Genomic DNA, 12,502 nt, shown 5'->3' on the forward strand with positions numbered 1-12,502 from the left:
AGGTAGAGGCCCAACAGCCCTGAGCAGCTGAGAACATGGTGCAGGCGGCCAACCCTGTCAGGGAGATTCCCTCCTGCATGGCCATGGGGGAGATAGTCCTGCCAATAACCTGTGGGGGCTTTGCTAAACAGGGTCAGAAAAACCAGCTTTCTGAGTGCAAAACCATAGGCCATTCAATCCACTCTTCTGCTGTGCATATGCAGCATTGCCGTAGGTGTTAGGAGACCTGATCTTAAAAAGTGGACAAGTGCAGCCTCTTGTCATGAAGGTTTTTTCAAGTATCTAACCTAAAACATCTAGTCTTTGCTGGGTCTTCAGGCGAGACAAGAATGTTCATCTTTCTGGTTACACAACTGTCAGGCTGTACACATCTCCCCACCACTCTGAAGGACAGTGAGCTTCTCAAAGGGTCTACTTTCAAGGCACACATTAGGGTGGCTGCTCTTCAGGGCCCCCACCATACGCACCCGGACTTCTTGTCTTTGCTGCAAAGGCCGCCAGCCCCAGGGCGTCCTGGGCTCCAGCTTGCCTCTCCCGTGTCGCCTGCTTAGGGCCTTTAACAGCTTTCTGGTTCTAGAAACATTGTACAGAAAAATGGCTTAACGAAAGCTTTGCATTTGTGTGGCATAGGGTGAAGAGTACATACAAGCATCCCCGGTTCCACCTGCTCTATTTAACAGAGCTCTGCATAGACCACAGGTCCTGTCCTACCCTTTAAAACATAATGAAAATAAAGAACACCTGATAAGGAGCTGCTAAAAAGGCTTCTCTCTCATTTTTGAATTCCTTTTTCAAAATAAATGTTAAGTAAACCAATTCTGTCAACAGAGGTTCTGCCTTACTGGATGGAGCATGTGTCCCTTCCTGCTCACCTCAAGGGAGGCCCTGTAGGGCTGGTGCAGTCCTGGACCCTCTTCCCTGGGGGCCCCTTAGGCAGGACCTTCCCTCCCCGCAGAGCTCAAGCAGGGCTCTGCCCTCAGCAGCCTCACAGGCCTTCAGGTAATGCAAAACGCTGGCTCCCTGGTCACCTGCCTCCAGATTCCGCACAAGAACTGGTTGTGTGTGTGTGTGTGTTTAAACGCAAACTGAGTTTGTCACGGGACAAGCAAACTGCTCCATGTTTCCTGTTGCCACCAAGGTGGCAATGAAGCAGCTCTGCACACCTATCTTTAGGCAACTGCATGATCACTTGTACAGCATAAATTTTCTAGAAGTAAAATTGTCACGTTAAAAGTTTTATACATATTGCCTGACTTTAGTCACAGCAGCTGACCCTCCTCCTGTTGAGTTCTGTGGCATATAACTGACATACAATAAGGTGTGCACATTGAAGGGCACAATGTGACAAGTCCTGACACAGCCAGCACCACTACCAGAGACGAACACACGCCGAGCCGAGCCTCCCTGCCTGGCAGCGCTCTCCCGCTGGCATGACTGCTCCACGTTCTAGAAGGCTCTGAAAATGGAAGCCTGTGGTACATGTGCACTCTTTTTTGGTCTGACATCTTTCCCACAGTGTAAGGAACTATTTGGGGTTAACATAGGTGGTTGTATCAACACTCTGCTCCTTGCGAGGGCTGAGTGGTATTCTACGCCAAGAACACAGCACAGTTCCCGTCGCCTGTGGGTGGACGCCAGGTCGTTCTGGCCTGTGGCGGCTACCACTGCAGCTGCTGTGCTGTGAACATCCGTGCACCAGCCTCCGGACCTGTCCTTGCTTGCCCAAGGTGAATACCCAGGGGTGCAGTGGCTGAAGCCCATGGGGGGGTGTGGAGCTTCCGCAGGCTGCTCCCGTGTGGTCCGTCCAGCAGAGTGGCCTGCAGCACAGGGACAGCCTCCCCACTGCTCAGGAAATACCTTCTGAGGACTCCTCCTGATGACCTGTCAACTCTCTGGCTGTGGGAACTAGGGGTTCCTCTCTGTTCTCCAGGCGTCCTTCCCACACTTGGGTCTTCTCCTCACATGCACTCACAAGGTCCCCTGGGGGACCCTGGCAGGGCCTGGAAGCTCTCTGTGCCATGCTGTCCCCAACCCTGTGCCCTGTAACCTCCACCCTTCTTGTCCTTGCCAAGTGTGTGTCCTCAACTCAGTGGACCACTGGGTTCCCACTTTCTGCTCCCAGGCCTGGAGACTTCGAAGGGTGTAAGCTGGGGCCATCAAGGGGTCCCCTCATTGATTTCCTCTCTCAGAAAACCCAGTTCTGTGATACCTGATGCTCCATATCTGAAACTGTTAGTATGTGTTTTGTCTGATTTTTAATTATTTAAGGTGGGAAGGTAAATCCATTCCCTTATCCATCTTGGTTGATGTGTGGAACGCCCTGGAATTGATTGGCAACTTAGCTAACCCATAGGACAGTGTTTTGCATTTAAAAATATGGTCAGGACCACCAGGAACGTGACCTGCCTGACACTGGGAACGCGTCTGTCCTGCCTCACACCTGCCGCCCATAGACACAGACCCCCCGAGGGGCAGGCAGTGGACTGGGCAGTGAATGAGCTGAGAAGAGGCTGCAGATGACACTGCATCTGTGCTTCTATTTTCACGATAAAACAGAGATCAGACACAAAATACACAGCAGACTAATGGATACCTTCTGTTTCCATTGAAAGAATTTTCTGTGATTGTGCAGCCATTCTGAAACGACCATTTTTGCATTTTCACAGGAGACTATAAAATGGTAAAATGGTTTCTAAACAGTAGATATAATTGAAAAATTTGTACTTGTCATAAATTCCAAACATGCTCAAAAGAACAAATTCCGATAGCAAAGACTTGCAGGTGATGAGCCCCACTGTGGCCCGCCTCCACTCTTCTCCTTACTGGAAACAGTCATGGATAAAACTAGGCCTACTTCCCTCATTGAAACATAAGAAGAGCTTAGGACAATCAACAGCTGGCACCACAGGCACGACGCACTATTCACGGAGTGACTGGACTACACTGGCTCCCCATTTGCTGCGTGTCCATCAGACATTTGCTGTGTACACACGGTCACACAAACCTGTGTCTGAGTGAGCACAAAGAGCATGGAACTCTGAAGTAAAACTCTAGGCTCATGCAGACCCCGACTCCATAGCTGTCTGACCTCTCCATAAAGTCATATGCTGGCCTCATGCCAGGTCTACTCCAGAGCGGTCTAGTTATTAGCTGTGATTCTGGGTCATGTTCCAGCTATACTCCTCTCAATCTGCACTCAACTGAGAGCTGATTTGGTGTGACATCTGTTACAGATGTCTAAATATATATTAAGTTGCCAGAGCAATACCTTGGTGGTAGACTGCCCATCGTTTCTGGTGTCTTGTGCGTGGTTCCAGTTCCCTGTCACTTGGGGAGACTGTAAAATGACTTCTTCTGGAAACAACACTTTTAAAACAAGAGAAGATAAGCAAGTGGATATTATGAAAAGCTCTAAGAAACCAATAGAGGCAACCTAAATGTCTGCAGTCGATCCTGAAGTAACTCATGTTTTGCATACCTTCTCTTCTGGCCCCTGTATGCTGTCTCTCTGTTACAGGCTCTGCAAAAAGCCATTTATTTGTCTATTTGTAAGTACAAACGTGAATTATGTTGGGAGAAAAAGCAGAATGCAAATGACTTTGTTTTCAATAATTTGAGCATGCTCTTTTTACACAGTTGAAATTGTAAGAGAACTCTCAACTTCCCAGTCTCAAGAAAGACACTGGCTACCATAGTTTCACTCCAATGTGTGATGAAGACACTGCTCTCCATGAAACCCTATGTGAGACTGTGAAAAGGAGACGATCACCCCACAGTAGCAGTACCTTTGACTCCTAGGTGGGTGACTTGCTCAAGCGCAAAATGACATCGTCTGCTTGTGGTCCTGCCAGAGAGAAAGCGATGTAAAACGACTCAGCTTAGACATTCTAAGGCTGGCACGGCCCCGATGTCTTATCACACAATTTGCGTCAACACACTAGCGGGACCTTTATGAACCACGTACACAGGGACCACGCTGGAGTCGCGGCTTCCAGGGCCCTGGGCACCACCAGAAAGCCTGGAGGACGAGGGCCACTTTCCAGCAGCCATCTGTACAAAACACCAGGGCTTCACAGAGGCTGAACAGGAACATCCTGGATGTTGGGGCAGCAGGAACTCCTTCCTTTCTGGGAATATTTCTGGTTTAATGTATTGAGTGGACAAGTAGGAAAAAAAATGAAAATACACCCTATGAAGTATTAGGGAAATACTAATACAACCACATTAATAGGAAAGTAATTCTGATTATAAAGATTCATAACATTAAAATTCACTGAAAACAACTGTTAGAATAAACTGAGTTTATTTGGGTAAAAATCAATTCGAACTGGGCTATGTCCAACCTAGGAGAGAGAAAGGAGCACTGTGGAGCTGTCCAGAATGAACGACTGCTACACCGCAGGAGGGGAACAGGGAAGTGTCTGAGCAGACAAGCAGTCTGGTCACTGCAAGGCCGTGGCAGGGGCCTGCCAGGCAGACGAGCTCCCTGGTGCTGACCTGGCGACCCCTACTGGCTGGTTTCAGACTCCCTTTCTGGAGCAGCCGGAATCACATCAAGTCTCAGTGGGTGACATGGGTTCAGCCCAAGTGACCCCACTGTGTGCCTGCTGTCTGTTTTTTTTAACACAACAAAAAGAATAAAAAAGTAGGAAATAAAACTCCATCTTCTGAGAAACACCATGACCAAAGCAAGAGCATGTGGCCTCAACCAAGCGAAGGTGCGAGAGCAGATCCTCACATTCTCAGACGTGGGCACCCAGGGCCCACCTGCTTCTCACTTGGACTGTGAGCTCCTGAAGCCTGGCCATCCCTTCAACACAATCTTCAGCAAATAGTTGTCAAGGATATAATAAACTCCATGCAGTATGAGGGACAACAAGGAAAAAAACCCAAAGCAGACCAGTTAGAGAGGAAGAAATCAGGGGAGGACCTAACGTCTGCCCCTTCCAGAGACCCACGCAGTGACACAGGCCGCCTGGCCACCAGGACCCCTCCAGGAGGAGAGGAGGGAGGCTGCCAAAATCTTTTCAAAGTCACCACAGCAAGACTCCAAAACGTTGACTGACAGTCCCATAAACAAGATAACCTTATCAGCATGCAGATCACCATGTTCCCACCTCAGAGCGTGAAAAACACTAAAAAAACAGCACCTAACAAATCCCAGAAGCACATTAGAGGAGGAATTAACCAAAATAAAAAACACTGTGTTTTTCACTCTGGGTGTATGATAAAGGTTTGATATAAAGTTATCCAGTTGACAGTTTTCCAGTATATCTTATGACTAAATAGGCTGAAGAGAAAAAAAAAAGATCTCAAGAAGTGCCCAGAAGGCAAGGGTGACAGCTTAAACAGAAGCTGACAAGTGACAGACAAGGTGCTGCCTGGTGGCACCAGAGGTGTCTGCATTAAAGTAGAGTAAGACAACGATGGAGATGGTGACCCATGAGGGCAGATGAAACAGACGGGGTGGGAGCTGACATCACTGCCACCGAGGATCCCAGAGGGGAACAAGGAAGAGAGAAATGAACGACCCAGAGAACTTTCTCATGCGAAACTGCTATTTAAGAGGAGACTGCACATTGCAGAAACCCAGGTCTCCCTCTATTTAAAATAATTTTACAATTAGTTGAACCATTATGGAAAGCAGTATGGAGGTTCCTCAAAAAGCTCAAAATAGAAATACCATTTGACCCAGGAATCCCACTTCCAGGAATTTACCCTAAGAATGCAGGAGCCCAGTTTGAAAAAAGACAGATGCACCCCTATGCTTATCGCAGCACTATTTACAATAGCCAAGATATGGAAGCAACCCAAGTGTCCATCAGTAGATGAATGGATAAAGAAGATGTGGTAAATATACACAATGGAATACTACTCAGCCATAAGAAGAGGGCAAATCCTACCATTTGCAGCAACATGGATGGAGCTGGAGGGTATTATGCTCAGTGAAGTAAGCCAGGCAGAGAAAGACAAGTACCAAATGATTTCACTCATCTGTGGAGTATAAGAACAAAGAAAAAAACTGAAGGAACAAAACAGCAGCGGAATCACAGAACCCAAGAATGGACTAACAGTCACCAAAGGGAAAGGGACTGGGGAGGGTGGGTGGCAAGGGAGGGATAAGCGGGGGGAAGGAGAAAGGGGGCATTACGATTAGGATGTATAATGTGGGGGGGGCACGGGGAGGGCTGCGCAACACAGAGAAGACAAGTAGTGAGTCTACAGCATCTTACTACGCTGATGGACAGTGACTGTAATGGGGATTGTGGGGGGGACTTGGTGAAGGGCGGAGCCTAGTAAACATAATGTTCTGCATGTAATTGTAGATTAACGATAACAAAAAATATAAAATAAAAATAAATCATTTTACAAAGACAAGGATGTTTTTTGCTTCATGTTTGCAACTGCAAAATACTGAGAACTCAGATGTCTAGCAAATGGAGACTGGCTGGGCAACTTACAATACATCCTTCAGTAGGATAACATCCACGCCGCACTAAACACCTGAATTATATAAGAAGAAATGCCTCAAACCAACCTTAACTTCCACCAGCAACAATTAGAAAAAGAAGTGCAAATGGCACCCACAGGAAGCAAAAAAAACAAACAAACAAAGATCAGAGCAGAAATCATTAAAATAGAGGACAGGAAAACTCTAGAGAATATCAATGAAGCCAAAAGTTTATTCTTTCCTAAGGTCAATACAATTGATAAACCTCCAGCCAGACTGATGAGACAAGAAGACAGATACTCCATTATTAGAACAAGAGAGGTGAGGTCAGTACAGACCCTACAGATGGCAAAATAATAAGGAAATAAAAATAATTTCATGCAAACAGATTGGACGACTTGGATGAAATGTACCAATTCCTAAAAAGACATGCGCTACCAAAGCTTATTCAACAAGGAACTGGTAACCCCAATGGTTCTTGATCAGGTATAGATATCAAATTTGTAGTCAGAAATCTTCCCAAAAAGAAAACTCCAGACCTAGAAGATAGACCTTCTGGTAAATCCCACCAAACACTTAAGGAAGAAAACTCATTATCCATGGACTGTCCCAAGAAAACAGAGGACACAGCACTTTCCAACTCACTGGAAGGCCAGCGTGACTGATACAAAATCAGAAAAAGATACTTTAAGAAATGACAGGCCACTATACCTCATGAACATAGATGCAAAAATTAGTAAAATTCTAGCATATCTGATCTAACAGTATCTAAAAGGAAATCACATCATCGCCAAGGGGGGTGGTTATTCTGAGAACGCAAAGTTGACTTCACATCAGCATAACTTATGATCTCATTGGACAGAGGACAATCTTTTCAACCAATGGTGCTGGGACAACTGGACACCCACACCCCCCAAAACTAAATTCTGCCCATACTTTGCATCATTTATAAAACTTGAAACAGATCATAGACCCAAATGTAAAACTGGGGGCTGAAAAATTTCTAGAAGAAAACACAGGAGAAAATCTTTGCAATCTTGAGGTGGCAGATTTCTTCAGTGTGTCACCAAAAGCACGATCCATGAAAGAAAAAATTAATAAGCTGTATTTCACCAAAATTAAGAATTTCTGCTCTTTAAAAGGCTCTACTAAAAACAATGAGAATACAATCCATGGTCTGAGGAAATAATTGCAAAAACATACCTGATAAAGGACTTGTACTGGGGATATGTAAACAACTCAATAATAATAAAAATGACTAAAAATAAGATGAACTGAAGACTTGAAAAGGCATGTCAACAAAGAACATTCCTGAGTGAGAAATATACAAATAAAAATATGCTCAACACATTACCAATCATCAGGGAAATGCAAATTAAACCACAGTGAGATACCATCTCCCCCTGCCGGAATCACTAAAGTCAAGAAGACCGGGTCACACAGAGGGTCGGGGGCGGGTGGGGCAAATGGGGCCTCGCACGCTGCTGGGCACCTTCTTGGACTGGAGTCCCACCAGGCATGGGAGAGGTGAGTGGAAGCTGCCAGGAAAGAAACAGTAGGTTCTGTTGTGCTTCCATTTACATAAAATTCTGAGGAAGGGGGCAGGGGAAAAGCACCATGATTTTTTCCTGCCTATGACGAAAAATGCTGAAAACATAAGAACAGGAGAGACTCCATCTTAAGGCTTAGATTCTATTTTTTTACTAGGGAGTTAGGAGGGAAGATTCCTAACATATTACAAGGTAATCAGCCAAAAACTCACCGTAAATGTTATGTCCCCACTGCCTGAGGATAGCCACTATCTTGAAGAACAGGATCAATAAATTCCTGTGTTAAGTTTGTCTTACAGAACATCCAGAGGACTATGGACAATGACACAATGCTTCTCACTGGAGACAAGACATCGTGAGACCACAAGTCAAGCCTACGTCCCCCCACCCCGGCCCTTTGCCCCATTCTTGAAAGCCTTAAGACAGAATCCTAAGCTGTTAAGAGCACTTCCTCTCTGAGGTTGCCCGCAATCCTCTTTGAGTGTGTACTTTGCATCAAATAAAGACTTATTGCTGCTCAACCTTCTGGGTCTTGTCTCCATGTTCTTCCAAGCCTGTAAGGAGGTTAATATGATACCCCTTTCCCAGTGGTGTCTGTTACTTTGCTACTTCATTCCATTTTCTAGACTTAAGTACTAATCTTCACTCCCTCTGTTTCACTTAAGACAAGTAGGGAGGAGCTGCCGAGGTCTCTGATTTGGGCTTTCAAGTTCCCGTCACCTGGGTGACCCATGTGGAACTGCAGCTGTATGATCATGCTCTTAGCAGCCTGCCTAAAAGTCTCCTTTCTTTGCCTTTGGGAGTTCGCAGAACATAATTTCACTCCATCCAGGGCTCTGTGGCTTCCCCAATTCCTGGGGTGGTGGGAGCTCAGTCCCCAGGCCGTGCAGATTCAGACACTGGGCGCCAGGTGACTCTGGCTTCAGGAGCTGCCCAGGGATCTGCCCTGTGCTGGGCAGGAGTTCAGTGAGCCTCCGTCTCCTCCCTGTTATGCCTGCACAACTGCTGCCATTTGCTTTAACGAATCCCTTCCTTACCTACACTTGTCCAACCTGTCTGTGAATTCTTCCTCCATCAGAGTCAAGAAGCCTCCCCAGTCCAGGCTGAGGTCTCACGCAGGCACGGTGGGGGCCGCCCTAGATGCAGCTGCCCGGAAACCCTAGAGTGCCTACTTGTCAGCCGTGACTGAAGCGCTGTGTTGGGACAGTGTGTGTGGTGGTGGTGGGGGGTGCGGAGGAAGCATCTGGGGGTGACGGACATGCTTGCTCTCTCTGCCGTGGAGCTGGTCTCTCTGGGGTTCAAACAGTCGAGGCTGCCAAGCTGCTCCTCGGGAGGCAGAGCTGGTCTGGCCCTCGGTCTCAGCCTGGCTTCCTAAAGGGACCCCAGTGTGGGAAGCAGGCGGCCAGCATGGAGACACAGCTGGGCTGGGCCCAGAGGGCCCTGCTTCTTGGCTCTGTCTCACCTGCTGCACTGTGGTTTCTTTCATCTTCCTACTGTTCAAAACAGGTGGGAATACATGTTTTTTTTTTTTTTTATGTGAGATCTCCTGATTTTGAGCCTAATGCAAACTATTAAAACACTTCCACGGGACAAGCAAAAGCCCTGTGAAGCAAAGTGGCCAGTGGGCCCTTTGTTGATGCCCCCCAACCTGGCACACCCCCACCTCAGCACCCACCTCTGGTCACTGACTCAGACATCCCCACCCTCCACCTAACTTCTGCCTTTCCAGCACTCCACAGGTCAAGAACTGCCTCACCTGCCCTGTGTTCCAAGCCACGCTGGCGCCACCGCTGTGGCCCCCAGCCACTCCCTGCCCCCTCCTCTCCTGGGCCCAGCCCCACACCTCACACTCCACCATCTGCACTGGATGGTCCCCTCCCCTCCTCCCCCTTCCCTCTGAACATCCCTGACTCGTGTTCTAGGGTGGGAGCATGTCATCAGGCATTTCCAGGTACAGATCGGCACAGATCGCCCATCTGGCCACTGTGGAGGGTGTGCGCCCCTGCCTCAGCCTGGGATCCCCCCTCCCCAGGTACTGAACTCATCCTGCGTCTCATGCCTGCTGGTTTCTCTCATTTTAAACAGCAAACAGGGCAAGTCCCTCCCTGGACCCCATGTACCTCTTTGACTATCACTCTTTCTCTGTCCTGCCTTCTGTTTTCCTGAGCAAACCACATCAAAAAAGAGCCAAGTGCATCTACCTCCCCATTCCCACAGTCGACGCGCCCTCAAGGCCTTCCAGTCTCTGACAGCCCGAACATGGGAGGTTTCTTAAGCAAGACATGGAAAGCAGTAACGTTAAAAAAGCAACCTGGCAGATCTTAGAATCGAACATCTTCTGCTACTCCATCTATACTCTAAAGAATATGAGAAGACACGTGAACCTAGAGAAGTCTCCTGTGATATAAACGCCTGAGCACAGCCACACACAAAGGACACAGAAAGGGCTCTACAAATAGTAAGAGTTGGATCATTCAATGAAAGACATGAGCAACATTTCACAGAGGCAGACATTCCATGGCCAGCACCCACGGACTCAGCCCCAGGAGTAGTCCAGAGACACACCCCAAGATCACGGTGAGGAGTCCCACTCACCAGGCTTGTGCAGACTTACACGTTCAAGAAAGCCAGGTTTGGGAGGAAATGATCATCGGGCTGCCACACATGCTGACAGCGGGGATCACTGACGCCCGTGTCTAAAACTGAAATATGAACATCGCCAAACTACAACCCCGCTCCTACTGCCAAGAAACCGTGGGGCATGTGTGCACGGAGGCAGGAGGGTATTCAAGCAGAGCCTTCCCAGCAGCAGGCAGACAGCCAAACAGGAGAACAGATGCTGAGGGCTCACACAGGCCGGGGCAGCAGTGAAGGTGAGTGAACAGCGCCAGGCGACACGATGGATCTCAGCATCGACTCCTAGACCTGCTGACCACACGCTCAAAATGACAGAAACGAAATACACTTTTCCTGTGTGTATCTTTAAGTAGTCATACAAACTACTCCTTTAAAATACAAGGGAGAGAGAAACACAAAATCCCAGTTATTGGTGGGGGGCTTGGTAGAGGAAGGGGAGGGGATGGCTGGGTGGCAGGGTCACCATACTTGTGACACAATAAATGATGGTGGCCATGTGTCACGAGCCAAGGACTTGATGTGAAAGCGTCTGGTGATGAAGTGCCCCCAGGAGGCACGTGCAAAGGGAGCAGTGCCCGTTCACAGCCTGTGCACACACACACTGCACCAGAGCCTGTCCCTCGCCACCATGGAGGGGCTGGGGGACCAGAGAATGGGGACACCCCTCTGGAGGAGCTATTAGAGTGATACCTGTTGTACGTGAACTCCACATCCATAGGCTCAAAGTTATAAGTTTGTTCAAATTCTGGATTAAGTTTAAGGGTCACATCTTCTTCATGAATCTAAAAAAGAAATAATTTTCACACTTTATCCAGAGTTTCTTGGGATAATCTATCTACACATAGTGACACATCATGAAACTTCCCTTCTCAGTTTGGTGCCTTGGGCCCACACAGCAAAGACAAACAGGATTCAGTCACTGTGCAGTGAGAGAACAGAGGGGCCTGGCCTGCCTACCTGCCCACCACTGCCCACCCACCGGGCTGCTCCCTGGAGAGCCGAACTCTCGAGGGCTCTGGGCAGAACGTGCGACACAGGCCACCACCTCCCAAGGCAGCCAGCCAATGATCACAGAAGCAGCACTGCAACCACGCCACAACAGTGCCCCACTCTGGCTGCCCAGGGAGCTGGCGTCCAGGAACCCTGCCTACAACGAACGATGCCTGGCAGTGGGCAGGAAAGGAAATTTGAGGAAGCAGGGGATGAAAGCAGGAAGGAAGTCCCCAAGCTGAACAGGAGTGCAAACCAAGTGAGGTGGTGAGCTCCTCAAGGCCCAGGCACCCACAGGGTGGGCGGGTGGCATGTGCCCGGAACAGACTCCCTGGGCCCTGCATGTGGCACGGGGTCTTCCTGCTGAGCTGCGCTGGCAGCAACCCTGCTCCCCCTCTGCAGAGGCTGCCATCGGCCCTCAAAGGAGGGAGAGAGAGGGAGAGAGAGAGAGAGAGAGAGAGAGAGAGAGAGAGAGAGAGCGAGCAGCCCGGGTCCCCAGAGACCAGGCCACATGGAAAGGACTCCAATGGCAAGGATCAGCAAGCACAAGGGATCAGTCCCCAGGGGGAAGGGTCAGCACTGAGAGCACCGAGAGGAGGCCAGGGCGGCACATCCTGACACTGTCCTTACAGAAACTTGAAAAACCATGTACAAAGATTAAAAAACAGGAAAGACAAAAATAAGCAAGTATGATAGAAAAACCAAAATGGCAGCTTTCACAAATCAAACAGCATTTAGAACCAAGAACTACGCTTATGGAGACAGACTGAACAGGAAGGGGGTGACTGGCCCTGTGCGGAGGTGGCTGTGGTGGCTGCGAGAGCACTGACCAGGTCCAGTCTCAGGAGCTGTCTGCCCCCAAGCTTCCAGGACC

At 48.5% G+C, this 12,502-nt stretch overlaps 1 protein-coding gene across 1 annotated transcript in view; it reads right to left on the reverse strand.

Moving 5' to 3' along the window:
- The window catches only part of MOV10L1 (Mov10 like RISC complex RNA helicase 1), a 52,217-nt gene that overhangs the window by 11,754 nt on the left and 27,961 nt on the right, over positions 1 to 12,502 (reverse strand). Inside the window, exons 13-16 of the mRNA XM_036906669.2 lie at positions 11,329 to 11,420; positions 3,786 to 3,844; positions 3,269 to 3,366; positions 468 to 573 (exon numbers count right to left, since the gene is read on the reverse strand). Coding sequence (XP_036762564.2) covers positions 468 to 573; positions 3,269 to 3,366; positions 3,786 to 3,844; positions 11,329 to 11,420 — 355 coding nt within the window. The remainder of the gene's footprint in view (positions 1 to 467; positions 574 to 3,268; positions 3,367 to 3,785; positions 3,845 to 11,328; positions 11,421 to 12,502) is intronic.

The sequence above is a fragment of the Manis pentadactyla genome, chromosome 10, assembly GCF_030020395.1.
Source record: "Manis pentadactyla isolate mManPen7 chromosome 10, mManPen7.hap1, whole genome shotgun sequence".
Classification (NCBI taxonomy): Eukaryota; Metazoa; Chordata; class Mammalia; order Pholidota; family Manidae; genus Manis; species Manis pentadactyla.